General features: G+C 38.5%; 1 protein-coding gene and 1 long non-coding RNA gene across 3 annotated transcripts in view; one reads left to right on the top strand and one right to left on the bottom strand.

The window, feature by feature from the left end:
• PRSS12 (serine protease 12) overlaps window positions 1-18,680 on the top strand; it is a 72,588-nt gene extending 53,908 nt beyond the window's left edge. For both annotated transcript variants that reach the window (XM_081226599.1, XM_081226598.1), the window contains exons 9-13: window positions 137-342; window positions 4,020-4,098; window positions 4,837-4,959; window positions 13,970-14,250; window positions 16,193-18,680. In XM_081226599.1, coding sequence (XP_081082725.1) covers window positions 137-342; window positions 4,020-4,098; window positions 4,837-4,959; window positions 13,970-14,250; window positions 16,193-16,500 — 997 coding nt within the window. In that variant the 3' untranslated portion in view covers window positions 16,501-18,680. The remainder of the gene's footprint in view (window positions 1-136; window positions 343-4,019; window positions 4,099-4,836; window positions 4,960-13,969; window positions 14,251-16,192) is intronic.
• Window positions 18,681-18,776: 96 nt separating this feature from the next.
• LOC308613678 lies at window positions 18,777-19,817 on the bottom strand. The gene is made up of 3 exons (XR_014015298.1): window positions 19,432-19,817; window positions 19,139-19,181; window positions 18,777-18,928 (listed from the first exon to the last, which is right to left on the bottom strand). It is a non-coding gene; the product is annotated as an uncharacterized lncRNA (long non-coding RNA).
• Window positions 19,818-25,306: the final 5,489 nt, after the last annotated feature.

The raw sequence follows: 25,306 nt of genomic DNA, 5'->3' as shown, positions 1-25,306 counted from the left end.
TTTTTTTTTGACAGTCATGAAATAAGTGTTTTAATGTATGAGTTAAGAAATATAATTGAATGAGGGTATATGTTGTGATTTATTCAATTGTATGTTTGACTGATTCTCCACATCCTCAAGAATGCTCTGTTTCCAGGGGTCCTGCCAGAGCAAGAACCATGGCTTATTTTGGGGAAGGAAAAGGACCCATCCACGTGGATAATGTGAAGTGCACAGGAAATGAGAGGTCCCTGGCTGACTGTATCAAACAAGATATCGGAAGACACAACTGCCGCCACGGTGAAGATGCAGGAGTTATTTGTGATTATTTTGGCAAGAAAGCATCAGGTAACAGTAATAAAGGTAAGTCACCTTCTGGGGCTTATACAAGTCAAAGAATACAAAGCCACACTTCATTATTCTAAGCAGTACTTTGATAATGAAACTCCCCTCCATAAGAATATACTCAATCCCTTGTTCCTTCTGCTAGTATTTAGAGGCAGTGGTTCTTGACAAACTTTACTGGATGGGACTCACAAGGGAGAGCAGGGTTCAGGGGCAGGAGTGGATTTACAGGATTTTGTAATCTCTGAGATTGTCCCCTTTTGACATTCTTAGCCATTTCTAACCGTTCCTTCTCTGGATGTAATAAAACTATCAAACTTGCTGGTATTCTTGAAGATTCAGAATTTATATTTGCTTCATAAAAAGAAGAAATGAAAATTTAAAGATGAATCAGAGAAGGGCACTTCTTCCACTCTTATTAATATCTTAAACAGCAAGGATAATTTTTAAAATTAATTGCAAAAAGAAAATTATCTTTTGTAGATTCTACTCTCTGAAATTTAAAAATGTAACTGGGGACTTCCCTCGTGGTGCTGTGGATGGGACTCCGTGCTCCCAATGTGGGGGCCGGGGTTCGATCCCTGGTCAGTGAACTAGATCCCACATACATGCTACAACTAAGGAGCCCGTGAGCTACAGCTGAGGAGCCTGCCTGCTGCAATTAGGGAGCCCATGAGCTGCAACTAAGGAGACCGCCTGCCGCAGCTAAGACACAGTGCAACCAAATAAATAAATAAATAAAATTTAAATAAAAATAAAAATGTAAGGAAAATACAAGTAATCTTCTAGTATAATACAGTAATGGATGTGTCATACATATATAAATAGAAGAGTTCCTAAAAGCTCTGAGTTTAATTTTTATGAAACAAATACAGCTTTAAATGAATAAGGGGGAAAACTAGCTCTTTTGGAGAAAACTATGGTTATGTTTTATGAAAAGAACAGTCATTTATTTATGTGGATTAAGAATCCATGGTTTTGGGCTTCCCTGGTGGCGCAGTGGTTGAGAGTCCGCCTGCCAATGCAGGGGACACGGGTTCGTGCCCCGGTCCGGGAAGATCCCACATGCCACAGAGCGGCTAGGCCCGTGATACATGGCCACTGAGCCTGCGCGTCCGGAGCCTGTGCTCTACAACGGGAGAGACCACAACAGTGAAAGGCCCGTGTACTGCAAAAAAAAAAAAAAAAAAAAAAGAATCCATGGTTTTGATACTTAAGATTTTCTTAAAATCAAGTGCATCTAGGGCTTCCCTGGTGGCGCAGTGGTTGAGAATCTGCCTGCCAATGCAGGGGACATGGGTTCGAGCCCTGGTCTGGGAAGATCCCACATGCCGCGGAGTAACTGGGCCTGTGAGCCACAATTACTGAGCCTGCGCCTCTGGAGCCTGTGCTCTGCAACAAGAGAGGCCGCGAGGTGCATCTATATCTGAGCATTCTCTTTTTCTAACATCTTTTAATAACCATTAAAGACAATGCAATAAATAAATTGGACGTTGTTAATATGATTCTTCACTATCTGAGGGTCTTTTGAGTGTGGAGAAGAATACTTATAACCCTTTGTGCTTTGTTTCATATATATATATATTATATATATATACACACATATATATTACATGAAATAAATATGATTTGGTAAGCCAATTTTTCCTAAGTATTGACTATAATTTAATGTATTAAATTCCCTCCAATAATTTAAACCACAGTTACAAAGTGAACATAATTAATTCTTTGGATTGTGGAAAATTTCTTAAGCAGCAGAAAAGCATAAAAATTCAGTAATTGTAAAATGTTCTACCATATTTCTATGTAAACCTATTTTAAAATATGAAATACCATATTTATTTCTTCATTATTAATACATTTGTTTTAATGCCTTCCAAAGGTGTAGCACTGCTTATTTTGATACCCTTCCATGGTCTTAATTCTACCATATCTGAAATAAAAAAATTTCATCTTAGACTAGCTGGATTACTGAATCTGGTTTATTATTAACCTGTTGACTTTGTGTGGAGGCTCAAGACCTAATAACTTCTATAAGGTGATTCAAACCCAAGCCATTGGTTATTGGTCATCTGATGGGATCCTTTTATAAATGAATTTCATTTTACTTTATAATTTTTTTATAATAGTGGGTTTTATGGCTTTAAATAGATTTTACTTTCTTGCAATCTGCTTCCTTACTCCAGAATGATGTAAACTTCCAGTTTTGCTTGCTTTGTATTACATCATTCCTTGTCATGGCATTATATACATTGACCTGACTTGGAACATTACTGGAAACTTCTGTTTTTCTGGTATCTTATAATTTGCAGTGTCATGTAGAGGACTCATATCCTAAGAGACGAGGATTAAGGTTTGACAGCATGTCTCTGAGATCCTTTGACAAATTAATGATCTTGGTACACATTGTTGAACCTCTCTCTTCATGAACCTCTCTCTCCGTGCTGATTCCATATTGGGCTCCCTTCTACCTGGTTATTATGGGAGAACATTAGTGCAGACTAGACTTTCATGGTCTTGGCACAATTCCTACCCTTCTCTTCTTACACAGGTAGAAAAACAGTATATATCTATACTTTATACACGTGTACTTAACCAAAGAAACAGCGTATCCCCATACAGATTCTCCTACTTTCTAAAATTATTTTTAAAGCTAGTCATAGTTTATTTACTCTTCTTTTATACACCACCTTTTCATATATTTTTAGTTTAACTCTTCTTTTTTTATGCTCTTGACAGAAATCTGTTATCTTGAGAAGTTTGACTATATATATCCTTAAATACAATTTGCCACTTAAATTGGCTTAATAAATCCTTTCCATATATTAACATGCTATATGAGTAAATGTAAATTTATGTCAGAATTTCATCCTGGGAATGTGCTTTGCTCCTATGAATTACATTTGTGTATGTGGCTTGGAAGAGTGTTGTCTGTGAAAATCAAATAATTCAGAGCATTGTTGCCTTTTGTAGTTCTCGTTTAATATTTCTGAACTCCCGAACAATCTCTATAATCAGCAGAGGAGGAGATGTGGGTACCACAAGGATGATGTACTAGACAGGGCCAAATCATTCAGCAGCCTGTGAAACCTCTTCAGAACTGATTGTAGGAAACCTCATAAAGTTCCTTGTCTACTTGTGAATTATTGTTGCCTTGGTTAAATGAGAAAACAACTTTTAATTTTTATTATAAGATAGGACTTCCCTGGTGGCACAGTGGTTAAGAATCCGCCTGCCAATGCAGGCACACAAGTTCGATCCCTGGTCTGGGAAGATCCCACATGCTGCAGAGCAACAAAGCCCATGTGCCACAACTACTGAGCCCATGAGCCACAACTACTGAAGCCCATGTGCCTAGAGCCCATGCTCCGCAGGAAGAGAAGCCACCGCAATGAGAAGCCTGCACACTGCAACGATAGCTCTTGCTCGCCGCAACTACAGAAAGCCCATGTGCAGCAGTGAAGACCCAATGCAGCCAAAAATAAATAATATATATAAATAAAATAAATAAAATTTTAAAAAAGTTTAATTTTTATTATAAGAAAAATAGCCTATAATTTGAAGAGAAAAAGCACTTTAAAATAGAGGAAGCATCAGGGGAATGTGTCACTAAGCATCAGGGGAATATGTCACTTGTGTCTTTATCCCACTATCAGCAATATGATAGTTTAATTAAAAACCTCTTTCTGCTTCAGAGTCTCTCTTATCTGTTTGTGGTTTGAGATTACTGCACCGTCGGCAGAAGCGGATCATTGGTGGGAAAAATTCTTTAAGGTAAAAGGTTCCTTAAATACAGATTACACTGATAATTTCACTGTCCTTTGACCTATATTTACTTTATATAGACCATGTTCTTCAAATCACTGTCCCCTGATTTATGAGATAGATGGCTTGCTGAAAGGTTATGTGGCAGAAACAAACTAATTTAACAGGAAATCTGAAAAAAATGTATAACTACAAATTCATTTAATTTAGAATATATTTGTTTTGGACTTGACTCACTTTAATATAATTTTTTTATTTGTTGAATTTACTAGTGGAAAACCAGTGCTTTGCTTATTAAATACTTCTTCCGGGGAATTCCCTGGCGGTCCAGTGGTTAGGACTCGGCGCTTTCTCTGCCGTGGCCTGGGTTCAATCTCTGGTCGGAGAACTAAGATCCCACAAGCCAAAACAAAAAACAACTTCTTCAGGCTGCTTAGGTGAGGGAGAAAATATGCTTCAAATCATGAAATATAAAGAAGACACATTGTTTCCAAGAACATCAGAATTTGGTGGGATGCATACACATCCTATAGGCAAGTCTTCAGGGTGGTCTGCTCAAAGTTGTAGGACTATTCATTCTCAAAGTAGGAAGGGAGTCTACATCCTAGAGTCCCCTTTTTCCTCCCACCTCCCCTTTTTACTTCTTTCCTCCCACCTCCCAGCCTTCTAAGTCCTTGTTTTGCTGGATGACTGTCCTTGCTTTTCAGCCTTTTATGGATATTGATGAGTGGCTTACTTTCTTCTTAGGGGTGGTTGGCCTTGGCAAGTGTCCCTCCGGCTCAAGTCATCCCATGGAGATGGCAGACTCCTTTGTGGGGCCACACTCCTGAGTAGCTGCTGGGTCCTTACAGCAGCACACTGCTTCAAGAGGTATGTGTTCACCTTTCCAAACAACTCGGTTTGGCTCTTATTGGCCAGCTCTTCCAATCCCTTCCTGCTCTACAGCATGCAAGAAACTTGGGGTTTCAGAGCCAGGGTATAGGCCTTCCTTGTCTCTACCAGCGGCACTGTGGAAGTGAGGGGGTAACATCAGGAGCAAACAGCTCTCAGGAAGCTACTTGCTACCTGGTGTTAAAGCAAACTCTAGAGTTAAGGAGAAGACAAGATCGGTTTTTGAAGGGGAGGCGGCTGTGTTAGTGCTTCCCCCAAGAACATATCTGAGGATGAAATTATATCCCATATTGCTAGAAGAGACCTCAGATTATTTGATTATGAATGGTAAGGAATAGGGAGTCCAAGTTTAGTGTTTTGATTTGGTGTTTTGATTTGAATTTTAGAACCTTTGGGTCTTCTTGGTGTTCTGTGTCTTTTAGATTTCTCTATTTGTACCTGTCAGGTTGCATCCTGATTATTTCCGTTTGTCCCAGGAATTTTATCAGCCCAATCTGAAGTTTTCCCAGTTCAGAGGGGAAGCCATGCAGAGAGATTCAGTGTGCCAGAGTCACACTGCTTATGGTGACAGCACCTGCACTAGAACCTAGTGGTCCTTTCTCCTTGTCCTGTGCTCTTTTGTGGGCCCTGGCTAATGGCCATTTCCTCAGCATAAGTTTTAGTATTTAAAAATGTATACCATTGCTTGCAAATATTGATAGTTATTGAATCAAGGTGATGAGTACAAGGGGTTTCACTATTCTGTGTACTTAAAAATACTCATAAAATGTTTTAAGTAAAACATGTACCATAGTGTTGAAAAATTGTTACAACCAAAAATTTGTTTTGTATTTTTTCATATGTGAAAATATATGGCCTCTGTGTATTTACAATCCATCCATGTAGATTTTAACTGCCATATGAGTGTTAACTTCTATTGTAAGATGAAACCAACCTCAGTTTACTTATTCTCCTACTGGTGGAAGGTTAGGTGCTTTCCATTCTTTCATTATTAACACAATGTTGCATTAGATATCCATTACGTGTCTCATTGGTACAGACATGTGGGAGCATTGTGCTGGGTCCTGGAGTATGGGTGCCATTCAATTTTACTAAACACTACCAACTTATGTTCTAAAGCAACTGTATCAGTTTATATCAGAGCAATGTGTAAGTTCCTGTTTCCTCACATCCCTACCCCAACTTGATACCATCAACATTTTCAATTTTTGCCAGTCTTAGAGTTTTTGGATTTCTTTTTAATTCTGTTTTCCTGATTAGTGTCTTCCTCTTTCATGAATTATTTGTTCACGTCCTTTGCTTATTTTTCTATTCGATTGTCTTTTGTAATTGATTTAAACATTTTTTTGGATATATTCTTTGTACAGAATCTTTGTTATTATGTGTTACAAATAACTTTTCTCAATCTGGGGCATGTCCTTTCACTAGTTTAAGGTCTTTTTCTTATGAAGATGTTTTAATTTTAATATATTTAAATGTGTCAATTTTTAAAGTCTTATAAAAGCTTTGTATATCTTATTTTAAAAATTCTTCTTTAGCCCCATATGAAGATAGTAGTTTTTTACAAAAAAAATGTACAATTTTGTTTTTCCTATTTAGATTTTTAATCTGTTTACAGTTTTTGTGTGTGTGTGTGTGTGTATGGTATACGGTATAAGGAAGGGACCTAATTTTATATTTTTCTTTATGGATAGTTAGTTTTCCCAGTACTTTTTAAAACTAAACATTCCATTCTTTACCAGCTGATTTATGTCAACTGTGTTGTTTGCCAAGTTCTCATGTATCTTTGTTTCTAGAATCTCTATTCACTTCCTCTTATCTATTTTGATAAATATTATGGAGTAATGTTCCATGTTCAAGGTGCTGCAGAAGACACAAATCTGTATTTTACATAGCCTTTGTCATTTCTGCGGTAATAATTGAGTTTGAGAGTTCACCTATATACCAGTGGGTTTAATATAGTCCTGTGTTACATGAATGGCACAGACAATAAAGATTCATTTATTAACTTAACAAAAAGTTATTGAGCCTGTCATGTTCGCAGGAATGTGCCATGCGCTAGAAATATCTTGGAGAATAAGACGGATAGGACCCTTGGTACCATAAGGTTTTTTTGTTTGTTTGTTTTGTTTTTGTTTTTGTTTTTTGCGGTATGCGGGCCTCTCACTGTTGTGGCCTCTCCCGCCGCGGAGCACAGGCTCCGTATGCGCAGGCTCAGCGGCCATGGCTTACGGGCCCAGCCGCTCCGCGGCATGTGGGATCTTCGCGGACCGGGGCACGAACCCGTGTCCCCTGCATCGGCAGGCAGACTCTCAACCACTGTGATACCAGGGAAGCCCATCATTTTTCACATTTTTCCTAGTGTTAATACAGACTTTGGAATGCAGTATCCTATTGGCTGTTTGAAGCAGAAACTTGGATAAATTTTTTCTGCAGTTGCCCTATGAATTTTACACAATATAAATTGCTTGCTTTTGCTATTTTCTACTTTTTTTTTTTTTTTTGCCACGCTATGTGGCTTGCAGGATCTTAGTTACCCGACCAGGGATCGAACCCCTGACCCCTGCAGTGGAAGCATGCAGTCCTAACCATTGGACTGTCAGTGAACTCCCACTATTTTCTACTTTAAATCATTACTACAAGTACTGTAAAATGACCCTCTCTCTATGGTGGTATGGCAATATAATTGAGAGAAAAATTCCTGAATGTTAAACTAATTTCTTTTAATTGCTTTTTCTGATAACAAACACCACTTTGGAGGAAAGAATGTACCCAAAACAAGGATTCTTTCATTTCTGTAATTCTTCTGCAAATTTGATTTGATCAAGAATATAGCTTTACCTGATTTTATCTATTTGACTTTTTTGCCTAGAATCACCAAAGAAGCTGGAAATTGTCAGAGATTGCTGCTCTGAAAATCAGAAATATCTAAATTATTAGACATTATAATTAGAAAGATGAGCCAGAGTAATGGGACTTTTTTTTTTTAAGTTTTACCTTTTTTAAAAAAAATTTGTTTATTTATTTATAGCTGTGTTGGGTCTGTGTTTCTGTGCGAGGGCTTTCTCTAGTTGTGGCAAGCGGGGGCCACTCTTCATTGCGGTGTGCGGGCCTCTCACTATTGTGGCCTCTCTTGTTGCGGAGCACAGGCTCCAGACGCACAGGCTCAGTAGTTGTGGCTCACGGGCCTAGTTGCTCCGCGGCATGTGGGATCTTCCCAGACCAGGGCTCGAACCCATGTCCCCTGCATTGGCAGGCAGATTCTCAACACTGTGCCACCAGGGAAGCCTGGGACTTCTTTTTAAGAACAAAATGTGTGCAGTACTTAACATATGTTCCACCATGACCTAGTATATGGTAGAGTTCTTAAGGACATGGTCTTTGGTGATATATACAATACCATCAACTATGCTAAAACCATTTCCTGAACACACACTATATGTATGTAAGGGAGAGTGCGAGGTTCTACAGGGAACGTCTCTTCTCCATAAGCAACTGGAACCATTTACACAAGCAATTTCAGTCAACTACTTTTTGAGTTTCATCCAGACAACAGAGAAAAAAAAGATTCTAGAAGTAGCAGATGTGTACCGGCTGATGTAAAATACTGTCTTTTTGAAGAGATGAATCTATAAGGAAAGAAAATGACCGTCATAAAGAAAATGACCATCACCTGAATTAACTCTTCTAATTCTAGAAAATTTTAATTGTAGTTTAATTCCAGAATCTCAGAGAAATTAGAATAGTGGATTTTACTAACTGCCCTGTCTCAGATCCTCTCTTGCTCAAACTTGTCCAGGAATTTCATCCAATTTTTATTTGAGGGGGAGTTGAAAGCATTTCAGCAAAGCAAACAACTGAATGGCTGTGTCAGCCAAAACCTGAAATGTTTGTTTTAGAAACGTTTTTGAATAAAGTGTATCAAAATAACAAAAAGCTCAACTAGAAAGCCCTTAAAATGCATTGAAAAAGAATTCCTTGATATATTTTTCTTGAGAAGCCTAGAACCATGGAAAATGATTTCAAAGTGCAAAATCATACTGGTAACCTCAGCCAAAGTGTTATCCCTGAAGTATATAATTGCACTCACTAGGAGAGGTGACACTGGAAGACAAATATTTGGTTAGAAAAGTAATCCAGCCTTGTGTCAGATGCTCTTCAAATTCCAAGCATAAATCTATTCTAAGAATAACTGGAGTGAAAGGAGTGTGGGAATCACTGCTTGGATTTAGCTGGTCCATTTCTTAAATCAGGATGACTTTAAAAGTATAGATTCTAATAAGGAACTTCATCTTAACAAGAATGATGCATTTTTCCTTCTTGTCAGGTAAATATTTTATTTTTATTCTCAGGTTAATATCAACTCCTGCTTGGTGAGCATATTAATTTGGGAGTATACTCAAAAATACCCGCTGAAATCTACCTGATCTGAGAACACAGTATAAGTATGGAATGTGTACATGTTTGTGTTATGGCAGTCTGTTAGTCATCTCTTAGGATGCTCACTTCACCCAGTGAAATTCCAGGCATGAAGAGGCAGGCGTTATGCCCGTGCCTTTAAGTCTCTGGTTCAGTGGTTCTCCAGACTGACTGTGAATTTGGATTACCCATGGTCCTACATCAGCCCTATTAATTTAATGTTCTCAGAGTTTGTATGGCCTGGACATTTGTATTCTTTTTTTTTTTTTGAGGTACGCGGGCCTCTCACTGTTGCGGCCCCTCCCGCCGCGGAGCACAGGCTCTGGACGCGTAGGCCCAGCGGCCACGGCCCATGGGCCCAGCCGCTCCGCAGCATGTGGGATCCTCCCGGACCGCGGCACGAACCCGTGTCCTCTGCATAGGCAGGTGGACTCTCAACCACTGCGCCACCAGGGAAGCCCCTGGACATTTGTATTCTTAAAAGTGGTACAGGTGATTCTGATGAACAGCTAGTATTAATGAGAACATGAGCTCTTTGTGGAGACTTTTTTTAAAAAGTAACTTTTGTGAGGGTGTTGTTATAACATAGGAATTGGTGAGAGGAGGTCTCATTTCAGTAAGTACGGGATCAGACTGTATGTATGTGAACAGAACGTGTCTTCCAAAGGAAGTCATTTAACATATATTTATTAAGAGCTTTCTCTGTGCAAACCACTTTGCTTGGTGCTGAGGATACAAAAGTGAGCACGACATGGACTTTACACTTAAGGAGCCTTTAACTGGGGAGACCTGACATCTTAACAAGTGGTAGAAGCTGTTATAAACGCTCTGACAGTGCTATTGCGAGTGTTCAAAAGAAGGATTGGCTAGCTTTCAGGGAGGGCAGGAAGAGCTTACTAGGAGATCTTGAGACTTGAAAGATAAAATCAGTTTTTGCCATATTAGGATGAGGGGTGGAGGGAATGATATTGCAAATAGTCTGAATAAAGACAGGTTTGTCAGATACCTCTTCAAGCGGCCAGAATGACAGGGACACAGACACGAGGACGAGGGTGGTGTCAGAGAGGTGGACAAGGGCCATTCTTCGATGGGTTTGTATATCATTTAAGGAATTTGAACTTTACTATGTAGACAGTGAAGGGTATCTATCTGGAAGGGTATCCAGAAGGGTAGTTATATTGTTAGACAGAAACATTGCTCTGGCTGCAATGTGAAGGATGGCTTGAAAAAGTTGAAACTTGAAGCAGCAAGGCCATTTAGCAGACTGCTGTAGTAATCCAGGCATGAAGTGACGCATTAAGGCAAGACTTCCCAAGACTTTAAAACTGGGATATTTAAAAAATAAATTTCCTTGCTGTAGAAATGTCCTGTTTCTTTGTTCACTGGCTGAAGACTCAATTTTTAGATAATGTAGGATGTATTCATATAGCCAGTTTAGATGCAAGGATTATTTTAGCTAAGTGTCACAGCTTTTTTTCAAAGAATGGAAAATATTGTTGCAATAAAACTTTTCTTTTTGGCTGAACAGTAATGTAATTATCTTAAATATAAAAAGTTGACATATGAAGGGAATGTCTCATAACTCGAGCTTAAAAGTTATAAGCAACACAAGAAACTGCATTAAAGAAAAATTAAAAAATAGGATGCCTACTTTATGCCATAGTATTTCTCTAGACCAGTGTTATCTACTAGAAATATAACGTAAGCCACAAATACAAATCTTGTATATAAGTTTAAATTTTCTAGCAGCCACATTAAAAGATTAAAAAACCAAATGGGTGAAATTAACTTCACCCATATGATATATTGATATATATATATATATCATTGTATATAATGATATATTTCATTTAACTCAGTATATCCAAAATATCATTGCAAAATAGGATATAAAATTGAGATATTTGATAGTCTTACTATCTAGAGAAACAATATATTTTATATTCTTTTTTCATAGCAAATATTTGAAATCTTGTGCATATTTTTGTACTTTTAGCACATCTCATTTTGGACCAACTGCATTTCAAGCACTTCATTAGCCACATGTGGCTACTGTACTGGACAGTGAAGCTTGAGATAATTTCTTAAATTCCACTCCAAAGATATATGAAACATTTAAGCAGCACTTTCAAGGATGCATTGACAGTTATTCTTGTTAGAAACATAAATCACTTGGGATTTTGCTTTAAAACCTGAATATATTAATGAGTCATATTGAATTTTTAAAATACATTAGTATCAATACACAGAAAGTAGAAGTGAGAGTTATTTAAATATCTGATTATTCTTCATGACTATTACTTTTTGAGTTTCAGGATATGAAATAATCCTAAACTTAAAGTTTTAAGTGGAATCCATAAGAAGATAGTCTCTAGGTACAATATATGAAAAGCCTTCTGAACTTTAAAGATATGTGATAATTTAAGGTTGAAAATGGAGAATTTCAAGCAACCACAGGAAATTATTAGTTTCACAGATCACTGGTAGGTGGTTGTGTAAGCTAAATCATCTTTGTTGCATTGTTCAGTTTTTTGAGCTGACACAGTTAAGAAAATCACTTTATATATTGCAATGTTGTTAGAGCCCTACTTAGGGCTATAAGAATCTTTGAGCAACTTATAACTTCCAGAAATTTTATAGGAATAAATGAAAGGTTATTTCAAATAGACAGTCACTAGAAACTTCCAGTTTTTGAATACCACTTCTCTAAATTCACATTCAAGTACAGGACCCATTTCCAGTGGAAGATATTGAAGTTTTGATTAAAAAAAAAAATTAAGGTGAGAGCTGTTAAATGTTCCTTTTGAACAGTCAGATGCTAGCGGAAAGTAGGTGGTGAGTTGATGAAACCAGAGTTGGAGTTTTGGCAGATCAGGGAAAGAAGGATTGAGAGCTTTTGCAAAAGAGTGATGATGGAATCCAAGCCTTGTAAGAAGTCATAAGCAGAGTGAGAATGACATGAAAAAACTAGTGGGGCCGACGGATTGAAGTCCAGTGGGGGTGAAGAGCTGTGGATGGAGCTGTAAAACTGTAAAGATAGGAGGTACTTAAGTATGAGTAGAGCTGTAAAACTGTCAAAACGAGATGCTTGAAATCAAGACTTCAAAAATGTCTAATATTTGGTGAGTATGAGCTGTAGGTGTGGGGCTGAGATCAAGCAGAGAAAACACTCTCTGCAGGTGAGGTTAGGGAACTAAAAGGGAAAGGTGTTGGGAATTAAGTCATTGAGAATGTTTTAAGTAGCTATAGAGGGGAAGCGAGCAAGGTGCTATACTCTTCAGTGAGAAAGAGGAAGTGATCAGGAGGTGGGTTGGATGATGTATTTTAGGTTGGCGGTTCTCAAGTGGGGACAATTTGCACCCTAGGGAATATTTGGAATGTCTGGAGACATTTTTGGTTGTCAAACTGGGGTGTGTGTATAGGAGTGTGCATGCTACTGGCATCTAGTGAATAGAGGCCAGGGATGCTTCTAAACATCCTACAATGCACAGCACAGCTCCTTACAACAAATGATAATCTGGTCCCAAATGTCAGTAGTGCTGAGGTTGAGAAACTGCTTTAGGCAGATGTATCAGAATCAAGGTATGTTGGCTGAAAAACAGGCTGAGAACTGTCAGTCAAGTAAATATTGTATTTCTATTTTAATTGAATAGTTCCTATGGAAAAAAGACACATTCATTAAAAATAAACATTCATTCATTCACTAAATCAACAAACATATGCTGCATTCCTACTTAACTGGCATCACTATTCTCAATGTGTAAGATTCATCAGTGAACACAAAGATCCCTGCCCTTGAGTACCTTTTGTTCAAGGTGGGGGCGGGGGAGACAGAGAACAATAAATACAATAAACAGTAAATTAGATAATTTGTTAGAAAGTGTTTAATAAAAAAGGAAAAGTAAAGCAGATTAAGGATATTGGGAGTACTGGGGGATGGGAGCACAAGCAAGGGTGGGTTGCAATTTTAGATGTCAAGGTAGGTCTTACTGAGGTGATGTCTGAACAAAGATTTAAGAGATGAGAGCATATAATGAATGTATGTTGCCCTGAAGATAGTTTTGGTTTGCATTCAGTTCACAGAAAAGGGGAGTGAAGTGGATTGTGCTAAGTGCTTGGGGGGATACAGAGTTAAATCAGTTTCCACCCTCATGGAATTTCATGATGAACTAACAATCTTGGAAATGATAGAAAAATGACGACAGCAAACACAGGATGGTAATTTTGCCCTATACTGTTTGTTCCTGTTTTGATCCTTTTTCATGGTGGGGAAATGACAGGTTAGTGATTAGCCCTTATTTTCCACATTTGCTCCTTCTCAGAAAACAGAGTTAGATGGTAACCTGGGTTAAATAGTGAAATGAATGAAGAAAAAAAGTGATGACAGTGGGTTTACAGTGTGACCCCAAGAGCAGTGGGATCAGAGAAAAGGAAAGGAAGGTTAAACTTATAAAAGGGATTAATGATTTGGAAGAAAGGCTTACAAGCATCTCTATTAACCTTCCTGGCTGACAGTTATCAATTTACAACATTTGAAACAAGCTTCCCATTAGCTCTCTCTGCCTCCCAGGTATGGTAACAGCACTAGGAACTATGCTGTTCGGGTTGGGGATTATCATACTCTGGTGCCGGAGGAGTTTGAAGAAGAAATTGGAGTTCAGCAGATTGTGATTCACTGGGAGTATCGACCAGACAGCAGTGACTACGACATCGCCCTGGTTAGATTACAAGGACCAGAAGAACAATGTGCCAGATTCAGCAGCCACGTTTTGCCAGCCTGTTTGCCACTCCGGAGAGAGAGGCCACAGAAAACAGCCTCCAATTGTTACATAACAGGATGGGGAGACACAGGTAACAAATAACCCAAAGAAACAATTAAAAGCTGGGCACCTGCTTGTGTCTGGGATTATCCATACATTTGGGTGTACAGTGGGTAGCAAAATCTTAAAGGGGGTTCAGGCTTAGTTGTCTGGAAATTTCGCCAAGTGTGAGATGCATGCATGTAATCTGGATTCATACCCTGAGGGTACTGTGGTTCCCATTAGAACTTAGACCCTACTCAGGACTTGGGCCTAGCTGTCTCTATTTTAAAGTTTTCCTTGGGCTTCCCTGGTGGCGCAGTGGTTGAGAGTCCGCCTGCTGATGCAGGGGACACGGGTTCGTGCCCCGGTCCGGGAAGATCCCACATGCCGCAGAGTGGCTAGGCCCGTGAGCCATGGCCGCTGAGCCTGCATATCCGGAGCCTGTGCTCCGCAACGGGAGAGGCCACAACGGTGAGGGGCCTGCGTACCAGGGTGGGGGAGTTTTCCTAATGACTTTGATGTAGCTCCCCCAGCAAAGAGCTTTGGTGTTTGATGGTTTCTTTGTAATGGAGCCCTTTATCAAAGTGAATCTTATGCAGAATTCCTAAATGAAGAACAGACAAAAATCAGAGCTGCTGAGGTTCAAGTGGAAGGATCCAGCTCACTTGGGTTTCTCCTTCCACAACCCCCTTCTCACTCTTACCACCTCCCCATCCCCAAGCAGGATAGTGTTCAGCTTTCTGTATTGTCTTGCTAGAGTTAACATGAGCTAGTGCCTGCTCAGGATGGTCTTCGAAACATCTAGGTCTCACCTGGATTAGGTGCTTGACTCACACATGACTACCGAGTAAGGAGAAATGATTGGGTTGACTGCTTTCCATGAGAAGTAATTAACACTGAAAAGAACATCAAATAAGTATTTCTACAGGTGATAATTTCAATAAGGTTATATTTAGTAAATGTAAGTATTTGTTTTCATTTTATCGCATGCTACATTAAATCTGGGCTTTAAACTTACGTTATTTCATAGCAGCAAAATGTAGAACATCTGTAGCAGATATACAATACTGAGAGTTCTGCGACCAATCCTGAAATAAACCTTAAAAAGTGGAAACATTTCCTGGATGATATAATAGAACCAGGTCAGAGTAAATGCCTTCTCACAACGCTATGCTGATCTGTGAGGCAAACTGAAGGCTGGAGTATAGCTGCTGAAATTATTACTTCATCAGGAAAATGAATCAATCACCTCCCTTTAGACACTACATCTGAATAGAGATGACAAAGAAAGTAAATTTTACAGAATGTTTTATTATGGATGAATCACTCCAGTTAAGTAAATTGGATTGGACAATAATGTGGAGTTTAGATCCAAGAAAAGGCTATCATGGAGAACCTATCAATTATACATTTTAGCCACTAAATAGAGAATAAGTGGCTTACTAGTAAATAGAATACATTAACAAGTGGTTAAACTTCAGCCTGTTTCTATGTAAGAATGTTGTTTCTGAATCATCTTTATGGAATACCATGTTTCTCTTGAGGATAGTAACTGCCACCTTATGTGCTTATATAGAATTATTTTTAATTAATCCTCAAGTCAGTAAAGTAGATGAGTCCTACAGCAGTGGATTTGCTAATACAGAACCAGCATGAATGCACCCTCAGTGTTTTAATATACAGAATTCAAATTCTAAAGCCTGCACAAATGTGCTTTCTGTAGGTTACCTTTTTCTACTGGGCAAGTCCGTAAGCATTACTAAAGTATTCTTCAAAAAATGCAGTACTGAGAAACAGAATGGTGAAGGGTTAGAGTATGGTTAAGTGCAAATAAAGAAAATACCATTTATAGTTACCACTCAAACTACACTAATGCCACAGTAGGGCTTTTTATTTTAATAGGGCTATTAAATGTTCATTAAACTGTTAAATGTAGCTCTTTTTGCTCCCATCTTTACCTGGAATCTAATTCAATTATTTGGTCTGCATAGGACGAGCCTACTCAAGAACTCTACAACAAGCAGCCATCCCCTTACTTCCCAAGAGGTTTTGTGAAGACCGTTATAAGGGTCGATTTACAGGAAGGATGCTCTGTGCTGGAAACCTCCATGAACACAAACGTGTGGACAGCTGCCAGGGAGACAGCGGAGGACCACTCATGTGTGAACGGCCAGGAGAGAGCTGGGTTGTATATGGGGTGACCTCCTGGGGATATGGCTGTGGGGTCAAGGATTCCCCTGGTGTGTATACCAAAGTCTCAGCCTTTGTACCTTGGGTAAAAAGTGTCACCAAACTGTAATCCTTCATGGAAACCTCAAGAAAATAATATTTAGAGAATCTGTTGGAAACTTTCCAACATTGGCATTTAGCCGAGATGCCAACTAATGGGAACGAAGATCCCTGTTTCTGTGTTTTGTGTTGTGATAAGAACTGCGCATCCCTTTGCTGCTTGAGAATTTGTGATGTGAACATTTTGGCTACAGATACCTCAGTGTAGTAATGATTATCCTTATTTAGCATTGTTGCCTACCCAAATTAGTTTAATGGACACTAAATTCATTATTCTCATCAGTCTCGTCTCTGCCTGTTCTCAGCATTCTCCAGAGATTATTGTATATTGATTGTGCAGTCAGGCTGTTTTTACATTTATTTGGATTGAGAACTCCTTTATAACTGAATCAATATGGTATATATTCATAAAGAGCCTACATTTGACATAAAAAAATACTCTTTACTCAAAATAAGAGTGGCATCGTTTTCTGTTCATGTAAGTTTTTAAGCTCAGATTTTTTTCATTAGGCTGATAAAAAAAAATCAGACCACATCTTTCTGGCCTTTCGTGAGAAAATTGAAGGCCAAAAAAGATAAAGGAATTCTGTTATAAACAGACTGGAAAAGAATATCATTGTCACAGTACATTCCTGAATGAAGCCTTTGTACCAAGCACTATGGCAACTAAAGAGAAAAACATTCTAGCTACCTTGTATGTTGTTAGCACAATTCAGCATTCCTGATAACATAATAAAGAATGCCTTCAAATTGTTCAATGCACAACCTAATTCAATCTGCTTGATTATTTTTAATCACTTCAAATTTACAGCTTGGTAAAACAAAAATGTTTTTTCCTTAGCATCATGCTCTTTTCCAGACAATGATTTAAGAGTGCCACCTATTGCAACCTTCTGGTAACTAACTTAAACCTGCAGACTATCCTGATACAGTCCCATCTAATAAAAATAGACTATTAAAAATGCTTTCCCTGTCTACAGTTTGAAAAAGTCTAAAATAACTTATATTTAATCCATATACCACTTATGTGCTAGGTGGCTATGCACCTCATTGACAATTTATAAAAGGTAAGATTTTATATTTCTAGTTTTCAAATGGGTTAACAGGCAGAGGCCAAGATGAGACAGCTGTTGAAAGGCTTTGAATCCAAACTCCAGGACAGGAAGAGTCCCAGTGCAGACAAGAGCATCTCCTCCCACCCCTCTAACCCATGGTTCTCCTGTCTAAAGGTAAGGAGAACCATAGGTTCTCCCTCTGGCTATTTCCCAAAGGAGTAAGGGATAGCTGCTTATGTAACCTACAGGGCATTCTTGGTAGCAGCACAAAATCTTTGCCCAAATATAAAAGCTAAGCCCTCAGGATACTTGAGTAATCCTTATCAGAGGTGACATGACTGCTATCATGAGTCCTTCCCAAAATCCCAGGTAGTGAAAAAAGGTGAAGCGTTGTGAGTGCAAACTATAGGATTAAGAATGCTTAAGTAATCCTCTTAAATGGCTAAATCACCACGGAGGGACTTCACCCCCATTCCTTTCCCTTCTGTATCATATTGCATCCCTTTTGTAAATTCTGAGTTATGTAAAAAAACTGGTGCTAACCTGAAAGTGCTTTATAGTTTACTACTTGGCAGAACTGCAATGCAGTTCAAGTAGAATAGCATTAGTTTTCTAAACACTCATGACTTTGGTAAAGGAAAAACTTTGCATTTACATCTAGAGATGACGGAGCTATAGACGGTGCACACATGCACAGGGGCTTGGGAAAAACCTGCATGCAGGTGCGAAAATTTATCTTCCTGAAAGTTTCTCATGGGCCATCCTTGTAATTGAACTACAGCGCTGATGCAAACATTTATATTGGCTTTTTAACTAGACCAGAGGCTGGCAAACTTAAAGAACAGATAGTTAACAGATGGCCTGCAGTTTGCTCAGCCTTGAGGTAGAATGTTTAGTTCATAAAATATGCATTTATCATAGCTTATTTTTTTGTTAAATGTTAAGTGTGAGTTTTAAAGATGCACGTGTTCAGTGCACATCTGTGTAAGTAAAGTGCATAGCTTTTCACCGTGCAGTTTCCTTAATCTTCTGTGTGGTATTAAATAACCCTGCTCTCTTCCTCAGGGGTAAACTGGTTTTTATGTATAAGAGTTTTCCCCAAATACCTTACACAACAATACTAATTCATGTTACTTCCACTCGAGCTCCCAACAGTGGAACAGGAGGTAGCCTGTTCACTACTTGTAGTTACCTTTGCACTTATTAGTCATTCAGTCAGGGAACACTGACATCTGTACAAATCGAGCATTTTATTGATACAGCAAGGAAGCACTTATTTATTCTCCATTTAAATACCATACTTGAGATTTAAAATCACATTTGGCAGTGTACTTCAGGATGCTAAGTAAGACTTCACCCATATCGCTTTGGATTTCTTGACTTCTGCAAGAGAAGAAAACCAGCTTTATAAAACTAATTTGTGTACTTACCTCATGGTGTCGAGTCTTAGCAGCTACTTCAGTTACTTTCTATTCAGTTGGCTATTAACTCTTTTAACAAAATGCCAGCAAACTATGCCAATTTTGGCCTTCCAAATCCTTAGCACTAAGGGTTTTTCAGAAATAAATATATATATATAAAACAGGAACGTACCTTGTTGTTTTCCATCATCCATTGGAACAATGAGCTCAGCTTCCTAAAAACATTTGAACAGTAGTTAGATGTCTGCCCAATAACGCAGTACCCTCCTGATTTTTAAAGTGAAGAATGTTACTTGTGCAAGTCAGAATCTGATACCAATTAAATGGTGACAGCTTTGCCAATAAACAAGAATATGCTCTTCCATGGCTAGGAAGGGAGACTGCCACAGCTGACAGGTCCCAAAGATACATGGAGATTCATAATCCCAGAAAAGACCAGCAAGGACAACTACAGATACTACTCACCACCTGGATCAAACTGGCGGGTTATCAGGGTGCGGCGTTACTATTTAATAGTGGTGGAGTAGATTCAAGATGGCCACATGACACCAACAGCGAAACTAATGACCTTAACCGGAGTCATCAGCTGCATTTAACCTTTGCCGGAAGGCCCACGGCCCACGGGCGCTAGTTTTCCGACTCAGCGCCCCCGGCTGAACGTGGCTGCCCCGCGAATCAATGAACATTTAAGTCCACTCAGGCGTTTGAACCTAGAGGTTTTCCAAGCTGACGTTGATCTACTTCTACAAGACTGTTGCATCTCCTGCATTTTAAAGTTGGTCGAAAGTTCTGTCTCAAGTATTTTAGCGCACGAAACACAAAGCGGAACTCCCACATAAACTCGACGCTTCCCGGATGTAAAAGGCCGAGTCCTTCGCCACACGCTCTTTTATAGAGCGGGTGACGCTATTCCGGGGAAGCGCCGCGAGGGGCGGGGCCTACGCGCTTTCTCCCTCCGCCCCGCCCTCCCAGCTCCGCTGAGGTTCCACCCCATCCGTTGGTCACCGCCTTCCTGATGGCCCTCCCCTTCCTCAGCTTCTCCACCCCGCCTCGCCCCCCGGCTAGATCTGGGCTGCTCACGTGGCCTCCGATTCTGACGCGTGCGCATTCAGAGTTGCCAAAAGTTCTCGCGAAATCAGGAAATCTTGCCGGACTCGCGCGTCCGCTGAGTGAAGAAGGCGGAAGGGTTGTTTTGATAGGAGAGTTATTTTAGAAGTCACCCTTGTTACCAAAGCACCAGGTTCGATAGTTCTCTGCTTCTTAACCTTTTTGTTGGTTGGTTTTCATGGAACTAGCTGATTTTTTTTTTTTTTTTTGGTCTCTGCTAAAAAACTCCGTATCTTCCCGTGTTCCGCCGACATTGCTGTTCCTGAAGCGCAGGTGTCAGTGGTCTGCAATCAGTTTTTGTTTTGTTTTGGAGGAGTCTAATCTCTTAGGAGTATTTGCACTCTACTGAAAGCCTTGCCAAACGATTTTGTAAACACAAGATTAGGAAAAGGAAAGGGTATTAGACCGGACGAGCGTGCGGGAGACCCTTTTACATGCGTGTGTGAACGTTTCCCGTGTTTCCTTCGGACCCATGGTTTGTGGTCCACAATCTAGCCGCTCCAGAGCTTCTGTTGACTCTTGCAAGTAGACACCTGGGTCTTAACTTCCCTGCTGTACGTTTCTTTGGGGGTGCAGCTAAAAATATCGTAGGTCTATTTCTTGAAAAAGGGAATTACAGACGTTTAGGAATACTTTCAGTCCTAGATATGTGCTTGTTAAGTGCCATTTAAATTTATTTTCTATTTTCCCTTTTAATTTTCCTCCTGTATGAGACAAAAGGGTGGATCGAGGTGAAGCTTTTACTTACTAGTGGACCATTTGGGGCACTATGTTGCAGCAGTTGCTGTCAGGGATAATGTTATCAAGCGATCTGGTGAATAAAGTGCTACAAGAGAGATCTGTGAAGCTTCATGAAATCACTACATACTTTTCTAGGGGAAACAATTTAGGGCAAAAATTTCTGTTAGGGTTGGAATGGACAAGTTTATAGGGCATAAAATTAGAAAGAACTAAAGTTGTTTTTAAGGCTCACTTTTTCCTTTCTTCACCTTAACTTTACTCTCTTCATGATACTAGTGAATGGAAAGAACTACACAATAATAAGGTTTAAATAACATCACAGTGGGGAATTTTGCCAAATTAGATTTGATTTAGAATCTCTAACTGAGCATGTGTTGTTTTGCTAGGCCTGGTCTAGCAAAATACCACAGACAGGATGCCTTAAACAACAGTAATTTATTTTCTCATAATTTTGGAGACTAGAAGTCTGAGATCAAGGTGTCCACAGGTGTGTTTCTTCAGAGACCTCTTCTTGACCTGTAGATGGGCCTGTTTCTTCACATCGTCTTCTCTCTGTGCCTGTCTATAACTTAATATCTTCTTATAAGGACATCAGTCATATTGGATTAGGGCCTGTCCTAATGACCTCTTTTAACCTCAATTATTTTTTTAAAGACCTTACCTCCAAATATAGTCATATTCTGAGGTACTGGGGGGTTAGGACTTAAGCATAATGAATTTCGGGGGGACTTAATATAGCCCCTAACACCATTCACTTATGCTAACCTAGTAAGACTTAGTGAAGATCTTAAAATGAATGTTTGTGTTGGGTTAAAGTGCTAAAACACTGGATGAATGAGAGAGAGAGGGAGAGAGAGAGAACCCTCATATTTTGTTTATGCTCTTTTCTCCATCTTGAATGTCTTTCCATCTATTTCCCATCTTTTCTTTTTTTCTTCCTGTAGTTGACATAACGTTAGATTAGTTTCAGGTGTACAACATAATGATCTGATATTTGTATATATTGTGAAATGATCACCACAGTAAGTCTAGTTAACCTCCATCCTCATACATAGTTAAAACATTTTTTTTTTCTTGCGGTGAGAACTTTTAAGATTTACTCTCTTAGTAACTTTCAAATGTGCAATACACTTATAACTATGGTCACTATGTTGTATATTACATCTCCAGGAGTTACTTATTTTATAACTTGCAGTTTATATTATGAGTCTATGAGTGGTGGTGGTGGTGATTGTTTTTTTGATTCCACATATAAGTGAGATCATACAGTGTTTGTCTTTCTCTGTCCAGTGTATTGCATTTAGCATAATACCCTCAAGATCCATCCATATTGTCACAAATGACAAGATTTCATTCTTTTTTATGGCTTAATAGTATTCCTTTGTGTGTGTGTGTGTGTGTACCACATCTTTTTTCATTCATCCACCAGTGGACACTTAGGTTGTTTCCATATCTTGGCTGTTAAAAATAACCCTTCAGTGAACATGGGGGTGCATATATCTTTTTGAGTTAGTGTTTTGTTTTCTTTGAGTAAATACCAAGGAGTGGAATTGCTGGATCACCCTCTAGTTCTACTTTTAAATTTTTGAAGAACCCTCATAATGTTCTCCATAGTGGCTGCACACAAATTACATTCCCACCAACAGTGCATGAGCGTTCCCTTTTCTCCACATTCTTACCAACACTTGTTATTCCTTGTCTTTTTGATAATAGCCATACTAACATGTGTGAGGTGATATCTCATTATATTTTTGATGTACATTTCCTGATCACTAGTGACACTGAGCATCCTTTCAAGTGCCTCTTGGCTGTTTTCATGTCTTTGGAAAAATGTCTATTTAGATCTTCTGCCCATTTTTTTTTTAATTGGATTGTTTGTTTTTGCTATTGAGTTGTATGAGTTTTTATATATTTTGGATATTAGCTCCTTAGCAGGATATATGATTTGCAAATATTTTCTCCCATTCAGTAGGCTGCCTTTTCGTTTTGTTGATGGTTTCCTTTGCTGTGCCAAAACCTGTTAGTTTGTTGTAGCCCCACTTGTTTATTTTTGCTTTTGTTACCTGTACTTTTGGGGTCAGTTTCAAAAAATCATCTCCAAGGGACTTCCTTGGTGGTCTAGTGGTTAAAACTATGTGTTTCCAATGCAGGGGGCATGTGTTCAACCCCTGGTCAGGGAACTAAGTTCCCACATGCTGTATGGCACTGAAAAAAAAAAAAAATCATCACCAAGACTGATGTCAAGGAGCTTACCACCTATGTTTTCTCCTAGGAGTTTTATGGTTTCAGGTCTTACATTCAAGTCTTTAATCCATTTTGAGTTCATTTTTGTGTATGGTGTAAGATAGTGGCCTATTTTTAATCTTTTGCATGTGGTTTTCCAGTTTTATTGAAGAGACTATCCTTTCCCTATTGTATATTCTTGGCTCCTGTGTCATAAATTAACTCATTGTATATGTGTGGGTTTATTTCTGGGATGTCTATTCTGTTCTATTGATCTATGTGTCTCTTTCTGTGCCAACACCATGCTGTTTTGATCACTAGAGCTTTGTAGTATAGTTTGAAATCAGGGAGCGTGATGCTTTCAGCTTTGTTCGTCTTTCTCAAGATTGCTCTGGCTATTTGGGGTCTTTTGTGATTTCATACAAATTTTATGTTTGTTGTTCCATTTCTGTGAAAAATGCCATTGGAATTTTGGTAAGGATTGCATTGAATCTGTAGATTGCTTTGCATAGTATGGATGTTATAACAATATTCTTCCAATCCATGAGCATGGATAATCTTTCCATTTGTTTGTGTCTTCAGTTTCTTTCATCAGTGTATTATAGTTTTCAGTGTACAAGTCTTTCACCTCCTTGTTGAATTTATTCCTAGGTATTTTATTCTTTTTGATGCAATTGTAAATGGGATTGTTTTCTTAATTTCTTTTTCCAATAGTTTGTTATTAACGTATAGAAATGTAACAGATTTTTGTATATTGATTTTGTATTCTGCAACTTTACTGAATTCGTTTGTTAGTTCTAACAGTTTTTTGGAGGAATCTTTGGGTTTTCTATATATTAAATCATGTTGTCTAAAATAGTGACAGTTTTACCTCTCTCCAATTTGGATACCTTTTATTTCTTTTTCTTGCCTAATTGCTCTGACTAGGACTTCAAATACTATGTTAAACAAAAGTGGTGAGAGTGGGCATCCTTGTCTTGTTCCTGATATTAGATGAAAAGTTTTTAGTTTTTCACTGTATGATATTAGGTATGGGATTGATATATATGGCTTTTATTATATTGAAGTACATTCCCTCTATACCCACTTTTTTGAGATTTTTAAAATCATAAATGGTTGTTGAATTGCCATCTGTCAAAATTATACTCAGCTTTAAATACCTTGCTTAAATATCTCTTGTTCTATGAAACTTTTCATAACTCCAACTGAATTTGATTTTTCCCTTTTTGTGACTTAACTAGCATTATAGTACTTAACTAGCATTTTTATTGTGGTATATTTTCTCCACTATATTATTAACTCCTCATGATGCAGGTCTGTTTCTAACCATTATTTGAAGTGCCTAGCAGAGTTATTCACATTAAATGGGCACTAAATTGCATTAGCAAATGCTTTGAGGTACTCAGTATGTATTTCAGGAATTGAGTAAATTTTATATTTATTTTAAAAAGTCGCTTCTCTCCAGGAGATAAAGTTTAATCCCCCTTTCCTACCCCAGCACCATCTTGAGTATGGGCTGTGCTTAGTGACTTGCTTTCAAAGGATAGGGTAAGGCAAGAGGGGGAAAACATAACTTTACAGTAGAGAAATCTAGCAAATACTACCTAAACCAGGTAATCAATATCAACATCAGTGGTAAGTCATATTGATAGTGTGTACCCTGATAAGATGTGATGAGAAGAACACTTCACCTCCTTCTGTGTTATTCTTATGCAAAGCTCTAACCCCAGTCTACTCAGGAGAAAAACATCAGACAAAATCAAATTGGTGGACGTTCTACTAATTCCCTAAACTGTACTCAAACTGTTGTGGTCATGAAAATCAAAGTTTGTGAAACTGTCACACCAGAGGAGATGAGACATAATGACTGAACGTAATGTTGTATCCTGGCTGGGATCCTCAAGCAGAAAAAGGACATTAATGGAAAACTGGTGAAATTTGAATAAAGTGTGGAATTTAGTTAATACTAATGTGCCAGTGTTGGTTTCTTAGTTGTGACAGATGTACACGGTATTATAAGATATTAACAGTAGGGGAAGTTGGACGACAGGTGTCTGGGAACTCCCTGTACCATTTTTGCAACTTTTCTGTAAATCTGAAACTATTTTAAAATAAAGCTTAATAAAAGTCATCACTTTCTAGTCTGTTTTCATTTTAACAAGTGGTGCTTTAGTGATGGTTTTTGTCTACTGTTAGTGTGAAATTTGTGGCTAAGATGGCAATATTTCTAAATTCGGTGGGATTCCGAGATCATACCTAATGGATTTAG

This window comes from Mesoplodon bidens (genome assembly GCF_964165515.1).
Source record: "Mesoplodon bidens genome assembly, chromosome: 1".
NCBI lineage: Eukaryota > Metazoa > Chordata > Mammalia > Artiodactyla > Ziphiidae > Mesoplodon > Mesoplodon bidens.
The sequence above is the reverse complement of the archived record's forward strand: the minus strand, read 5'-3'. Positions and strand labels throughout refer to the sequence as shown.